At 38.7% G+C, this 15,400-nt stretch overlaps 1 protein-coding gene across 2 annotated transcripts in view; it reads left to right on the plus strand.

Moving 5' to 3' along the window:
* Nucleotides 1–15,400, plus strand: part of LOC125457216 (E3 ubiquitin-protein ligase DZIP3-like) — a 133,859-nt gene that overhangs the window by 79,597 nt on the left and 38,862 nt on the right. For both annotated transcript variants that reach the window (XM_048541131.2, XM_059650260.1), the window contains 3 exons: nucleotides 7,065–7,129; nucleotides 9,471–9,524; nucleotides 10,004–10,153. In XM_048541131.2, the coding sequence (XP_048397088.2) occupies nucleotides 7,065–7,129; nucleotides 9,471–9,524; nucleotides 10,004–10,153 (269 nt within the window). The remainder of the gene's footprint in view (nucleotides 1–7,064; nucleotides 7,130–9,470; nucleotides 9,525–10,003; nucleotides 10,154–15,400) is intronic.

Below are 15,400 nucleotides of genomic sequence, written 5' to 3' on the forward strand. Positions count from 1 at the left end.
CCCCCCCCCCCCCACATGCACTGTCTGTCTCCAACACACACACACACACACACAGAGACAGTGAGTTGAAAGGAATTTGGGGATTTACATATGCATATTGATCAGTTAAAACCTTCTAACTGATTAAAGAATTAACAGCACCTCAGGGTTGTTTAGAACATCCTCATCAGTGCTGTTACTCTTTGATCTTTTACTTATAAATTCTGTGTCTGATACTACCTCTCTTTAACACCTGAAGAAGGAGTACGACCCTGAAATAAACCTATTGGACTGTAAACTGGTGTCATGTGATTTCTGGTCTTAAAATATTTAAGCATTCTACTAACAAAAGGGCATGGATTTTTTTAACAGGATTTTTGTTTGTTTAGGGGAGACCACTGACTGACAGGTTTCAAACTCTGCTTCGGGTATTGTTTGGAGTAGTTGGTGATGAGGCTCTTGTAGGAAAGGAGAGTCTCAGCTCTTGGTTTTTGAAAGAAATATGTTGTGACTGTCCTCTGAAAGAGCTTATGTTTGGGGATGGCCATCTCCACATGTCAGAAAGTCAGACCAATAACCATCTGAATATGCCGCACATATTTCTCTTTGCCTTCAATGCACTAATCATTATTGAGCAAAATTGCCTTTTTTCACATTTAAATGCTGCAGAGAGAACAGTCCATCATTTCCCTTTTCATTGAGTGAATGATAGTGTTTATATGTATGCTTTAGGGTGTTTAGAAAGGTGGATACTTCAATATTTCAAGCCGTGTTGATTAGCTTTACATTTATGCAAAATAGATCTCATTCTCACAAATCAATAATTTTGTCATATATTGAAAAACCCTGTTTGATGGATTTTTTAAAGTTTTAAACCCAATGTAGATAAAAATCTGATTGGCCGTATTGGTGCACGGGGAAAACATTTAAATTCATGTTGAGGACACTGCAGTAATGACACTAATGACAAACATAGTGCACACCTCCAGGCTCAGTCAGAGCAACAGTGAAAGCTGATTAGAAATCTACTCATATTCCATTGCAAACTCAGTATACTGCAAAAAGGCAACATTACCAGAGTTTTGTTATCTTTCATCAGCTATCAATGGCACACAACTGATAATTAAAGCAATACAAGCTAAAAAATCAATAAAAATCACGTAAAATTGACTTTCAATAAGGCTTCCTTATATTGTTCTAAATTTGTGTATCATATGCACTAAATCATGCAATACTGTGTGGAAATATGACTGCCATAACTGAGAATGATTCCAAAAGGAAATGGAGCACTAAAATAAAACAAAGAATTTAAAAATGTACTCATACATATGTGCATACAATATACATATTGGTGAAATCTCCTGTTTTACTCTAACATTTGCAGTATTATATGAGAATATGAGTATCTATCACTTTAAGGTTTGAAGATGTAATTGCTTTTGACTTTTGATACAAATTCTGCGTTCAGCTAGAGATTGAACTGCAGAGCTATCGATAAAGATTACAGCAAAAACCAGACTATTGGACCCACCAGTTAGTATTAATACTTTCCTCCAGAAAAGCAGTAGTCCTAATTCCATGTGCCTTCCCTAGTTTGCATTTCGCTCATCCACCCATCTGACTTTTTATTAAATGTTGGAAAGGTCTCTGAAGATCAAACTATGGTTTGTTTGACTGACAGTCAGTTCAGAAGTTGGAAGACATTGGTGTGCTCATAGAAAGAGAGAGAGAGTGAAATGAATTGCAACATACTTTAAGAGATAGCTAGAACTGTAGATGCTGGAGTCAGAGACAAAACAGTATGAAGCTGGAGGAACACACCAGGCCAGGCAGCATCAGAGAAATGTCTGAGGAAGGGTCCCGACCCGAAACGTCAACTTTCCTGCTCCTTTGATGCTGCTGGGCCTGCTGCATTCCTCCAGCTCCATACTGTGTTGTCTGCAACATACTTTAAGGTGCTTTTGGGTCTATAAGAAAAGAAGTGGAGTGCAGGTGGTTGAAAATAAGAGGGCTCAATAATGGTGGAGAATATTTTTTTAAATGTTCTACCATTTATATCCAGTATGGAGCTGTTCCTTTCAACATTCTTTCCTAAGGTGCTCTGCAGCTAATGAAAAAAGTGAGAGTTGGGACTGTTAGACCAGGATTGGGTGTCAGTCACCTGACAAGAAAGGCTAGATTTGGTTTGACAAAACTAATCCAGCCAGATGTGAATCATGTTTTACTATGAATAAGCATTACAGAAAAATAAGTAATAAAATTATTTGAAGAAATTTGTGATTGTGGACTTCCTAGTTATGTAACTTTTTTTGTACATTTGGATTTTCCAATGGTTTTCAGAAGTCCTTGTGAGGACAAAATGGTGGCCATCTACACTTCCTGGCAACTTATACAGTCTTCTAAGACACAGTCTCCTAATCAGCCATCTCCATATTTGACCTCATGGCGAGCTCTCAGTGCTGCAAGCCTAATCAGCAGGTCAGAAGCTCTGGAAGAGGTGACACAGTGGCATGTGATTAGCACTGCTGCCTCACAGTGCCAGGGACCCGGGTTTGATTCCAACCATGAGTGGCTGTCTGTGTGGAGTTTGCATGTTATCCCTTTGTCTGCGTGTGTTTCAGTTTCCTTCCACAGTCAAAAGATTTTCAGGTTAGGTGCATCAACCCTGCTGAATGGCCCCACAGTGTCCAGGGATGTTCAAGATAGATGGATTAGCCATGGTAAATGCGGTGTTACAGGCATAGGGTTGGGGGCTGGGTCTGGGTGGGATGTTCTTCAGAGAGTTAGTGCGGGCTCTTTCAGCTCCATAGGAATGCCATGAACGTTGGTAGCCCCAGTAAGAGAAGTGTGGGCATTATTGGGGTAGTTCTCAGACTGTAGGGGTTCCTCAACAGGAGGTACCTGCAGAGGAGTATGTCTGAAGTTGAAATGATTTGGGTGTAATAGTAAGCCCCGCAAAATTGTTAGAAACTTTGGGGCAGCACAGTGGCTCAATGGTTAGCACTGCTGCCTCACAATGCCAGGGACCCGGCCTCGTTTCCACCCCGGGGCGATTGTCTGTGTGGGGTTTGCACGTTCTCCCTGTGTCTGCGTGGGTTTCCTCCGGGTGCTCTGGTTTCCTCCCACAGTCCAAAGATCTGCAGACTAGGTGGATTGGCCATGCTAAGTTGCCTGTAGTGTACCGGGATGTGTAGTTTAGGTGGATTATAGGAGAATGGATCTGGGTGGGATGCTCTGAGGGTCAGTGTGGACTTGTTGAGCCGCAGGGCCTGTTTCCACATTGTAGGGATTCTATGATTCTCTGAATCATTGTTTGAGCTGGAAATGTGAATTTTCCAGCTAATGCCCTTTTCATACAGCATTCTCTGCATGAGACCCTCTGGTATTCAGTCTAATCAAAACTTGGATTATTAGACTTCTACATATTAATCCACTAAGGCAATCTGAGGAAGTTCAAGAAAATGGTATTGAAGAACAGGCATGATCTCATTGAATGATGGAATGGACTCTAAGGGATAAATGACATACTCTTAATTCTGTTTCATATGTGCCACGAAACCGTGGCTTCTGTCTGCTGTGGAGAGCTGATTCAGAGGTGGCAAAATGTGGGCAGATCTTTAAGTTCAGACCCAATTCAACAAAAGTACCTGACTATTCTACCCCCCTTCCATTCTGGCAGGAGGAATGTGTTAGTAAGTTATGCAATGCACCTGCCTCCTGTTTTCCTTTGAGAATCACATCTGCAAACTTGCCATCACAAGATTGGGAAAATCCATTCCAAGTGTCAAATTTAATTATTATATGTTCTAATGTGTGCTTAATCTGTGCATTTCTAAGCGAATTCACCTCGCATTTGCACAATCTGACCATCATGCTCCCAAAAATCTTTCAAAACCTGTTTGCGTTTTCCAATATTTTCAAGTTTTTAGCTCATTAATGTAATTTCCAGAGCATAAAGATCAAGCAAAATTTACAGTTGTATTTCACAACAAATTTGTTAACTCTCTAGTCTTCTACTAGATGTTATGCGATATCAGCCAATGGCTTAAATTTTCTTGTTAATATAATGAGAGGTTAATGGCATATGCTGTTATTTAGGTTAAAATGCTATGGCAGCTACCAGCCAGGTAAGCCATTAAGCACAAATATCCAAAGGGTTGCTCTACCAAATAAAAAACTGCAGCGTAGACTTGAAAATTACATCTTGCTGTCTCCATCACTGTTCAAATGTATGCAATGAATTCAAATTGATACATGTGTGCAGTAGACATGAATTTAACTCATCACAGAAAGTTGTCTTTTGCATTCTAATCTAACTCACCATGATCACCATGTTAATACTAATCACTGTCAAGAACCCATTAAATTAATTTCACAGTCCTTCCACCTGATTGGTTAGTGTTCACTGAGTTTCTGTTTTGCTCTGTTCACTTAGATTCAGTATGTCACTGCAATGGTATCAGCTCAAATTTTATGTAACTTGCTTCACCCAAAATAGTCCAAAATATTCAATTATCTTGCCACAGTAAAATCTGGCCAAGAATGCTTACAGCAAAGATTCTTAATCTCAAAGTTTAATGCTTAAAGTAAAGTAAATTTCTTGTAACCAACTAGAGTTTAGTTGGAAAAACGTTGCACTGTGTTTAGTTCTTGACCTTAGTATTGCAGGGTCGAATTCAAATTCCTATTATAATTCACTGAATTTTTTGACTACGTTTACTAATCTAAATTCATTTAGATTGCATGCTGAAAACGACATGTTGTTCATGTGCACATTTCCAAGCTACAAAATACATAGATGAGCAGTGGGTACAGTTACACCACTAATTAACCCTGGGTGAGATAATTGCATTTTTAAACATCTGATTTTCCTAATTTTCAGACTAATGATTTATTTAGACCGTATTAATTAACAAGATAGTTACTTCGTTCAAATGATGTTTCTATATTTTTCTGTCTCGCCTCTTTTTCTCTTCCCATTTGTATTGCACTGCCACAGGGTAGTGATCCTTATTATATATGATTCACTGGACAGTGAAGTTCATTCTCTAGATTTGAGCACTTTATCAATCCTTCAACAGAATGAAATTGAACAATGGTATTGTAATTTGCCTTTTAATGCCTTGATTAAATTTTTACTTGAAGCCTTAGTCTGTAACTAAAAGTTAGCCTGGGACTTGATATTTTAACTCAAAGTCATGAGCTGGACTTGAATTATGGAACCTAAGCATGTAAAGTATACTTAATTTCCCAGCATACTTTGGTATCGCTCAGTCAGTTGTATTTATCATAATTTCAGTTCAGTGTTTTATTGTTTCCATACTCGCGTAGGAACCAATTTAGACAAGGTTCACCAGACTGCTTCCTAGAATGAAGGGGTCATCTTCTGAGGAAAGATTCAGTAGGTTGGATTACTGCTCATTGAACTTTAGCAGAAGTTAACTGACCTTATCAAAACATATAATGGGAGCTTAACAGAGTAGATACCAAAAGAGAATCTAGAACTAGGGTGCCCTGTTTAAAATAAGCTGCCCCATTTAATACAGTCTTTAGAATTCCCTTCCACTGAAAGCCGTGGAGATGATGAAGCAGTGTAATATCATTGGACTAGTAAACCAGAGGTGCAGCTTTGAGGACATGGATTCAAACCCTACCACAGCAGCTGGTGTCATTTGAGTGTAGTTAATAAATGTGAAATATTAAATTATTCTTTGTAGTGGTAACTACAGAGGTATCATCCATTATCTAATTTGTAATCCTTGTGTGGTTTTAAATGTGACTCCAGATCTGTACTCTTAACTGTGCTGTGAAATTGTATCAGCAAGCCACTTGTTTGAGGTGAAATCGTGGAAGAGCAACAAATGCTAACTTTTTCAGTCTTGTCTGCATCCCATGAAAGAATAAGTTAAAAATATTAGGAGTCAAGGTTGAGTTGGATTTTTGATCTACAAGGGAGCCTAGAGTTACGGTGAAGTGCAGATGGGATGGTGGAGTTAATGCCAAAATCAGATAGGCGTGATCTTATTGCATGGTGAAGCAGTCTCAATGGACCAAAAGGCCTCTGACTACTACTTAACTTTCATATGGGCTTTTGCTTTTGATTTCCATCAACTTCAGAAAAATCATCAAACTGAGAATGGGTAAAAAAAAACCTTCATCTTTTGTAAATTAAAATTTTCAAAAGAAAACTGTAAAATTCCTAAGCCCTAGGCCCGAAACGTCAGCTTTTGTGCTCCTGAGATGCTGTTTGGCCTGCTGTGTTCATCCAGCCTCACATTTTATTATCTTGGAATTCTCCAGCATCTGCAGTTCCCATTATCTCTGTAAAATTCCTAATGCCTGTCTCATCTCTTATTTGTTGATGATTTAAAACCTTGATACCCTGAATGCATGACACAAATTTTGAAAGTAGACAAAGCTTCTTTAAGAAAATGCAAAGGAAGGAGAGGTACCACAGAGGGAAGCAGATTGAGGTTGAGGAGTTTTCATTCCTAATAAGAGCAAAGTACTGCAGATGCAGAAAATGCTGAAGAAACTCAACAGCTTCTATGGAGAGTGAAACAGTGTTATTGTTCCAAGTATGACATGACTCCTCCAGATGTTTTTGAGTGTTTCATCCTACCTGCCTTTGAATTGAATTAAATTGAATCATTTATAGTCACATGTATTCAGTGTAAAAATAAAGCAAAGAGTAGTACCTTCGCTGTACATGCATGACACCTTTCACATTAACTTAGAATAAGATTTTGCTCCTGAATCTCGCTCCGGGTTTTCTAACCCTCGCCTGTTGCCAGTGTCCCGCTCTGTGCTTTCCAGGTCTTGCCGTGCCTCAGCCAGAGTCCCACTCTGGGATTTCCAGCCCTCATCATGCCACTGCCAGTGTCCCGCTCTGGGCTGCCTCACTGGTCCGATCTCACCAGCTCACTCTTGATTCGCCATTGCTGTAGAACACAACCCGCATATTAGAGAGGAGTGAATTTAGTGTGAGGGCTGAATATATTTTAAATCTAGTGCCGGATGCTAGAATATAGCAACTAACTCGTTGGAATACAATTTTCATCTGGGTTTTCCATTTTATTATCCAGCTGAATCCTGTGACATCAACAATAGAAGTGAAGATGATCGTGGAGAAGAGATAAGCCAGGAAAAGGTAAGTGATATATTATGAAATATCATTTCTTCATCAAGAGCAACTAATGTATATTCTCATGTTAAAGTCCAGTGATTTAACTGCAAGAAGGATTATGTGGACACCATACTATTTCTGGCAAAGCCACCTACGATTAATATGTAAACCCTTGTGGGTTCATATCAGCTGAAGCTATACGTATATGTTTATAGCCACCACCACATTGAAGTCACTATTCCAAGTCACACACCATCCTGACTTATTCCTTCACTGTCACTATGCCAAAATCCTGGAACTTGCTTCCTAACAGGACTTGGATGTATCTAGATGCAAAGGACTGCAGCAATTTGAGAAGGCAGCTCTCCACCACCTTTTCAAAAGCAGTAAATGCTGGCCTAACCAGTGTCTCCCCATTCCACGAACATATTAGAAAAGAAGACAAATATTTCACATTGAAAGCAATGTGACCTTTTTTTTCCAGAGAGATCTAAACACATTTCAGTAAAAGGCAATTTCTTTTCAGAATTGAATCTTATTTACAGGAATATTCAAACATTGCGTGCATTAGAGCCTAAGGTTCAAACTATGTGCCCGTGGTTAGCCAAGCAGAGCGTCCTGACTAAGGCCAACCAATCAGGGTAGCAAGAAGCTGTTCAATAATAAATATTTCCAGGAAATAAAAATTAGTGTGGGTCTGACTCCCATCCTCGCCTCCAGCTCAATTACCATCCAGTCTTGGAGAGAAACAGCCTCTGATTGAATGAGCAGCTTCATGCAAAATCATCCAGTTCCATTGTATTTGAAACAATATCTTTGTGGGCCACATAGATCACTCAGTGGGCCATTTTCTTATCAAGGGCCAACTGTTAGACAAGCCTAATCTTCAAAATACAATGCAGCAACTCCCCAGACGACTTATGCAACACTTTCTAATTCCACAACTCTGACCACCCAGTTCATGCAGATATCTGAGTTCATCAAGCTGCAAGTTCCCCTCCAAGCCAGATGACCTGACATTGGCAGTCCTTCATTGCTGAAGTGTCAAATTCATTAAACTCCCTCCCAACCAACACTGTAGGTACACCTACAGCACATAGACTGGAGCAGCTCAAGAAGGAAATACTTCATCATCTTTTCAAGGGATTTAGGGATAGGCAGTGATGCTCTCAACCCAGATATACATTTTCAAAAATGAAGTCCATTTTCCAAATTTTTTTAAACTTAAATAGCACAAAGAACTGAAACAGCTGGAGAACCTCAGCAGCATTTTAAGTCCAATGACCCTTCAGAACTGTAGTCATGTATAGGCTAGAGTAAGGATGATAGTTACCTTCCCTCAAGGATTAGTTAGCCAAATGAGTTTTTCCCCAACGATGGTCTTGAGTTCAAATTCCAGCATCTGCCATGGTGGGATGTGAACCTGGGTCCCCAGAATATTACCTGGGTGCCTGAATTACTAGGCCATTGCCATTACCACTTGGCCATTGTCTTTCCTGATGATGTTGAGCGAATAACCACAGGAATCCTTCATGTGGTGAAGCTACGCATTTGATTTTCCTCTCCTGGAGATAAAACCCTTTGCCATTAGGTGGCACCCAAGTAATTCTCAGCCGGAGGTGCTGACACTAATCACTTCAGCCAGTATTTTAAGCTGTAATGAAGGGAACATTTCAATTACCATACTAGTGATTGGTCAGATTTGTTTTCTACTTATTTATTTTTGCAGCCCAGATCACTTAATTGGATCAGATAAGCATCATTTCTGCTGAGTACCTAGTGTGTGTGAAAAATTTTCAGTGCATTTAATAACTCATTTCCATGTTATCCATATAAGCTCTGCCTACCCTGTAACTAAAATGATGCACTCACTCACCAAATCCACTTAGTTTTGTCGTTCATTTTAGATTGCAGCATCTCTTCAAATTAGAAAGTTATGAATCTCTGTCTTAGCCCAGAACTCAACTCACCATTTATGCTGAATTTCAGTCAAGTACTGAGGAGATGTTGCATTATTAAAGGTGCAGTCGTCTGAGTGAGACATTAAACAGTGTTCTAGGCCTGTCTGTTCCAGTGGTTCACTCGTATGTTAAAACTCTCAAGGCATGCCAAAGAACAAGCAGTTCTGGTATTCCATTTAGCAAAAGTAATTACACAATGTGAATCATTTATATGAAATGTTCTGAGATGTTTCTGAAAGTGATTAGATGCTACATAACACAATTTTATTCCATTGTTCAGATGAATCGTTAGCTGAAGAAACTATGAAATGGTTTTATGTAGCAAATTGTGTCGGCTTCTGTAATAATGGAGAAATGTTTGAAAAGTATTTGCTGATGCATCACTTGTTGCTTTTTGTTTTTAGATTTTGGATGGGAAGGTTGATGTTTGCGTCAACACTGATGACGTTGATTTTAAGGTAGCTTGAATACGATTTTTTTAAAAACACAATGCCTTTTCCCTACTATAGTTGCCCACTTTTCAAATTTTCACCACAGCAGGATGAGTTTGAATTTGCAGAATGTATGCTGTCTCCCCCCTCCATGGGTCCACCATAAACTGAGTTCTGTGATTTCAACAGTGAGTGCAAAACGAAAGAGCCCATATTTTGCCATCCCCAGCACGAGGCAATGAGGTTTGGTTAAGTGAGAAATGGAAAGCACCTAATTTATAGTGCACATACATCCGATAACTTTTAACTTAGTTTGAACATATCCTCAATTTGTAGTGTAACGTATTGTGTGATAGAAAATATAGGCATTTAAAACCTGTCTCTTCTTGTCTATGCAGAGCTCATACAACACATTTCTTTAATAGTTCTCAAAATTGCAAAATAGTTCTTCTAAATCTAATCAAGCATCCTTTGATTGGACTAAATTCTGTTCTTCTCTTTCATAGGAGACTTTCAAAAGAATAGAGGAAGAAAGAAACAGATTAATACATACCATTGAAGACCTGCGTGACAGCTGCAAACAAATAGAAAATGAAAGCCATCTAGAAATTAAAGCATGGAAACAAAAAATCCATGAGAAGGAGAAACTGTGTGAGGTATACACCTAATGTTTATCATTAATCAAATATGAATAGACAAAGGCAAGCTACAGTACAGCTCCTTTATTAAAGGAGTAAAACACTGGCCTTGTACTTTACCCATTTTGGCTTATTTAGGATATGCTCTAAGCCATTAGGTCCAACCAGTTCATCCAATATTTAGACTCTACTTGAGTCTTCATCCATTTTTCTAATTTAATCTGTTATAGTAACCACTTTCTCATATGCCTGTTTCGTTTCCCCTTAAACACCAATATACACAAAAATATTTCTGATACACCAATTACAATACCTTCCATTAAAAGCAGGGTGGAGGAATTCCTGTCCTGGCTGATATTACTAAACAATGACCATGTGTAAATGTGACTAAAGGCTTGATTTAAATGCCAATTCATCTTTAGGTAATCCAGAGCCCCAGATGAATGTTCTGGGTACATGGGTCCAAATCCCATGTTGCAGGTGGTGAAATTTAAATTTATTAGAATCTGAAATTAAAAGCTTGTCTAACGGGGACCATGTAACCATTTTTGATTGTTATAAATCCAGCTGGCTCACTAAGCTGCTGTCTGGGCAGTTAGGGATAGGCAATAGTGCTGGTCTAGCTAGCAAAACGCACATTCCATTAATGAATAAAAAGAGAGGATTTCATAGCAATTGTTAAGTTTATATTTGTGTCATGAACCTGTTGGGCAAACATCATCTCCTAACAAGACAGAGTCATTGACATTCAACAGTATTTCCATTGCTAAATACCTCAAAGTCAACATCTTGGTGACAACCATTGTGCAGAAACTGAACTGCCCTGCTTTGTAAATACAGTGACTACAAGAGATCAGAGACTGGAAATTCTGTGGCAAATAAGTCATTTCTCATCTCCCCACAGTCTGCCCACCATCTACAAGGCACGGGTTAGGGAAATGATAAACTTCTTTCCACGTATCCGGATGAGCATGGCTCCACTGATATTAAGAAACTCAAAATATCTTCAGGACGAAGTAATCTGCTCCATCAGCATCCCTTGCATTACTTCCAATATTCACTCCGTCCATGGTAAATGCTCAACAGCAACAGTGAGCACTATTTACAAGATGCACTACAGCAACTCACCAGTGGTCTTTAGAGATCATCTTTTAAACTCACAATTGCAACCACCTCAGAGGCCAGGAGCAGTGGATCCATGGGAACACCACCACCTGAAGGTTCATGTCCAAGACACACACCATCATGACTTGAAACTATATTGTAATTCCTTCAGTGTGACTGAATCCAGAAGCTCCCTTCCCAATGAAATTGTGGATGCATCTACACCATTTAAGCTTTAGCATTTCATATATGCAACTCACCATCACCTTCTCAATGGAAATTTGGATGGGCAGTAAATACTGGCCCAGCTAATGATGCCCACATCCCAAGAGTGAATTAGAATCACTTTGCATCTTTTTGTTACAATCTTAGTCAGGACCAATAATTTTTTTTTGACAGAGAATATCCAAAATCACTGTTATTTACTAAAAGAATGAAGCCACATGGTTCCATAGTTTAAAACAAAGATTTTTTATTATCCCAGAGTCAAACTAAGTAAATGTTAATTATTATAACGTTCTATACTCTAACACTCAAAATCACTGAAGTTAGGTATGAGTTAACAGACAAATTGAAATTGAAGATAAGCTGTAAATTGTTCATTTAATAGCAGATGCAACTGAAAGAGAGCCTGTGAATTGGCTCCACAGTTCATTCAGTATACATGTACTCTATCACAGTCACAGAGTCTATCCAAGCCATCTCGCTCACAAGAATTTCAATTTTTCTTCTAGGATTTAGTCTTTTCTTAGCCATCATGAATGCATAAGTAACCTAAGTTCCAGAAATATAATCTTTGTCAAAAACGGTGCAAGTCTGTGGAACAACCTCCACAGTGCTTAAAATGACCCAGATGACCTATATCTATCAGTGTTATCGTGAAGTAACAGGAATGGCTGGAACAACTGTATATTTGCTTACTCCTAGCTTCTAGATCTGGGCTATGTCACTTACTACTTCACTGGGATTATCATTACCAGGGTTTGGTTCTATACGTTTCAGCCAATTTCAGTCTCTCCAGAAATTTTGCCTTCCAATCTAATTTTTATTCTTAATTTTCTTAGAAACTGAGAGAGTTAATTTTCCTTTTCGATTTGACTTTCCAGTCTGATCTGTCTCAAAAACATCAAGGTTTGGAATCATAGTTTCAGTCACATTCTTCCCAAACATTTCATAAGAGAGGCGAACCATCAATAATTAAATAAGGCCAGCTGAGTAGATTGGGCTGAAGACTTCCTGCTGTTGTTGGCAAGCAAGCTTTTAACTCACCAAGTGGTTGTGCCACGATTAGTTACTTAGCTGATAATTCAGGGAACTTGAATTCAAATCCCATCCTTGGCAGTCTGATAGTTTCAATATTGTTTCTTTAAAATATCTGCCGTCAGTATCACAAACACAACTGGTGTCAGCAATATCAGTTAGGAAACCTACCCTGCTTAACAAATCTGCTTATTGTTACATTAAAACGCCTTATCCTAAGTATATACCGAAACCAGTTATTTCTATATATAGACCTTATGACCCTTATTCTTTCTATAAATGACAGAAAATGAGTGCATTTACGTATCAACTTTCATAGCCCAAAGATGTTCCAAAGTATTCTACGGCTACTATTGTACTTTTGAAGTGTAATCATTTGTTGCAATGCAGGGAAACTAAAGTACTAGGATAATAAAGTGTGAAGCTGGATGAACACAGCAGGCCAAGCAGCATCTCAGGAGCACAAAAGCTGACGTTTCGGGCCTAGACCCATCAGAGACCCTCTGATGAAGGATCTAGGCCCGAAACGTCAGCATTTGTGCTCCTGAGATGCTGCTGGGCCTGCTGTGTTCATCCAGATTCACACTTTATTATCTTGGATTCTCCAGCATCTGCAGTTCCCATTATCACTGATACAATTTTAACCTCAAAACTAAAGTACTAGTTTGTTTTGCACACTGTTATGATTCTGGACTAGTCGCCAAATTTAAGTTACAATCTGGCTAGGGTCTTTTTTATAAAGTTTGACAAGGCGTGGGATCATAGTTGCTTAATAAGAGAACAAAGCCACAAGATTCCATAGCTTCTAACAAAGAATGATGAACTTTACATTACAAAATGAGGATGATCAAATGATGTACAAAGTATACACAACTTTTATTCCAATACCCATTGAGAATTAACCTGTGATGAATACAGTTGAAAACCCACCAGGGCAAATAGCAAAAGTGACCAAGACAAATGTTGCAGGTTTCTCAGCTACCCACAGGTATTAATGTCACTGGATCATCAAATCTGATTAAAACTGTGGATGAGATTCAGTAAAGCTCAGAGAACTCCCTTAAACTCCATCAGTTATGGACTGCCTCAATGTCTTCTCACATTCTTCTGGTTCACTCTCCTTTCCTGCAACTGTACTGCCTTAAATTCTGGAACTGGACTTGAGCACAGGCTCACAGGAACAATTTCAGCTTTTCACAAACAGCTAGCTTAATCAAGTTAGTACTGTCTGCATTTCTGCAAGCTCCAACCTTGCTCAGCTACACAATACAAATATTGGTTATGGGCTTTCTATATTAATTTGTAAATGGCATGTAGGCATCACTAGTTAGGCTAGCATTTATTACCTGTCCATAATTGCTCTTGAGGAGTTGGTGGTAAGCTCCCTTCTTGAACCACTGCAGTCTATGTGTTATAGTTGCCATGTGAGAGGGAATTCCAGGATCCCAGCAGTACTGAAGGAACAGCAGTACATTTGCACGTCAGAATGGTGAGTGGCTTGGAGAGGAATTTGCAGTTGGTAGTGTTCTCATGTATCCGCTACCCTTATCCTTTAAGATGGAAATGGTCTTGAATTTGGAAGGTGCTATCTACGGATATTTGGTGAATTTCTGCTGTGCATGTTGTAGATGGTATGCACTACTGTTTCTGAGTGTTGTTTGTGGATATGGTGCCAAACAAGCGCACTGCTTTGTCCTAGATGGTGACAAGCTATTTGAGTTTTGTTGGAACTGCACTCATCTATACAGGTGGGGAGTATTTACTCACACTGCTGACTTATTCTTTCACTGTTCCTCGTAGCTACACTGAAATACAAATTGACGTATTGGCTGTTGTCAACAATTGACTATCTCAAACCTCAGTTGGTCCACTGACAGGTGGACCTTCCAGTGCTGCCTCTGGCAGGGTCAGATGGGTATACTCCAGAAATTGCACCCAAGGTACACAGACTGTCCTGATCTTAACAGTTCAGATTTTAAACTATCTTGTATAGAAATATGCTTTTATTAGAAGAAACATATGTTTAATAAGCATTGGAAATTTGAAACATGGGTTCAAGCAGCAACAATTTCCTCTTATAATAATTGTAATGAGTCAGTGAAAGCACTTTTTCAAAATAGCTTTGCTGAAGTTGTTAATGAAAACATATCTGCTGTTATAGCAAAATTATCAAAGACTGCAAAGTGCTGCTCAGTATCAATATTTAATTTTGTTTTGCTGTTTTACACATCCATTAAGCCCATTAATCTATCCAACAATTTATTTCAAGCGAGTGCCATATGGAATGTATGGATTTTATGGCATAGACAATTATCTGAATTTTATATCCATGCAGAGTGGTACTTTAAAACTAATTTTCAGCTTTCTATAATTAAGTACAATGAAAATGTTTTAAATGATATATTTTAATTGCTTCGTGGTCCCCTATTCAATTATTTTTGTTAATAATTTTGTGCACCGTCTTGCGCAGGATTAGCAGAGCCTAATTTCAGTTATTGTTAAATACTAAAAGTTAAAATGTAAGCTGTAAGATTGGTCAGATAATTGGCATGCTGTAGGACCAAGTTTAATATCTTTTGTATCCCATCATCACCTTAACCTGCAGAAATTCTGTACCTATGAACTTCACATTTACTATGATCCCAGATCGTTACCAAGTCTCCATGAGGTCATCGCCTTAAAGAGCAATTTAAGGATGAATGGGTTTTTTTTTTCTCTCCTTCCCTTCTGGCCGTTTGAGGCTGTTCTTATTTGGGGTCATGAAAAGTAATGTTTTTAAATTTTTTAGACCTTCACAGAAGTATTTTTGTCATGTCATGTTTTAAACACAGTGCAACTCTGAGCATACAAATGCACGAAGGAACCAGATTCTGGTACAGGAAAATGAAAGTGTGCTTGCCC

The sequence above is a fragment of the Stegostoma tigrinum genome, chromosome 12 (assembly GCF_030684315.1).
Source record: "Stegostoma tigrinum isolate sSteTig4 chromosome 12, sSteTig4.hap1, whole genome shotgun sequence".
NCBI lineage: Eukaryota > Metazoa > Chordata > Chondrichthyes > Orectolobiformes > Stegostomatidae > Stegostoma > Stegostoma tigrinum.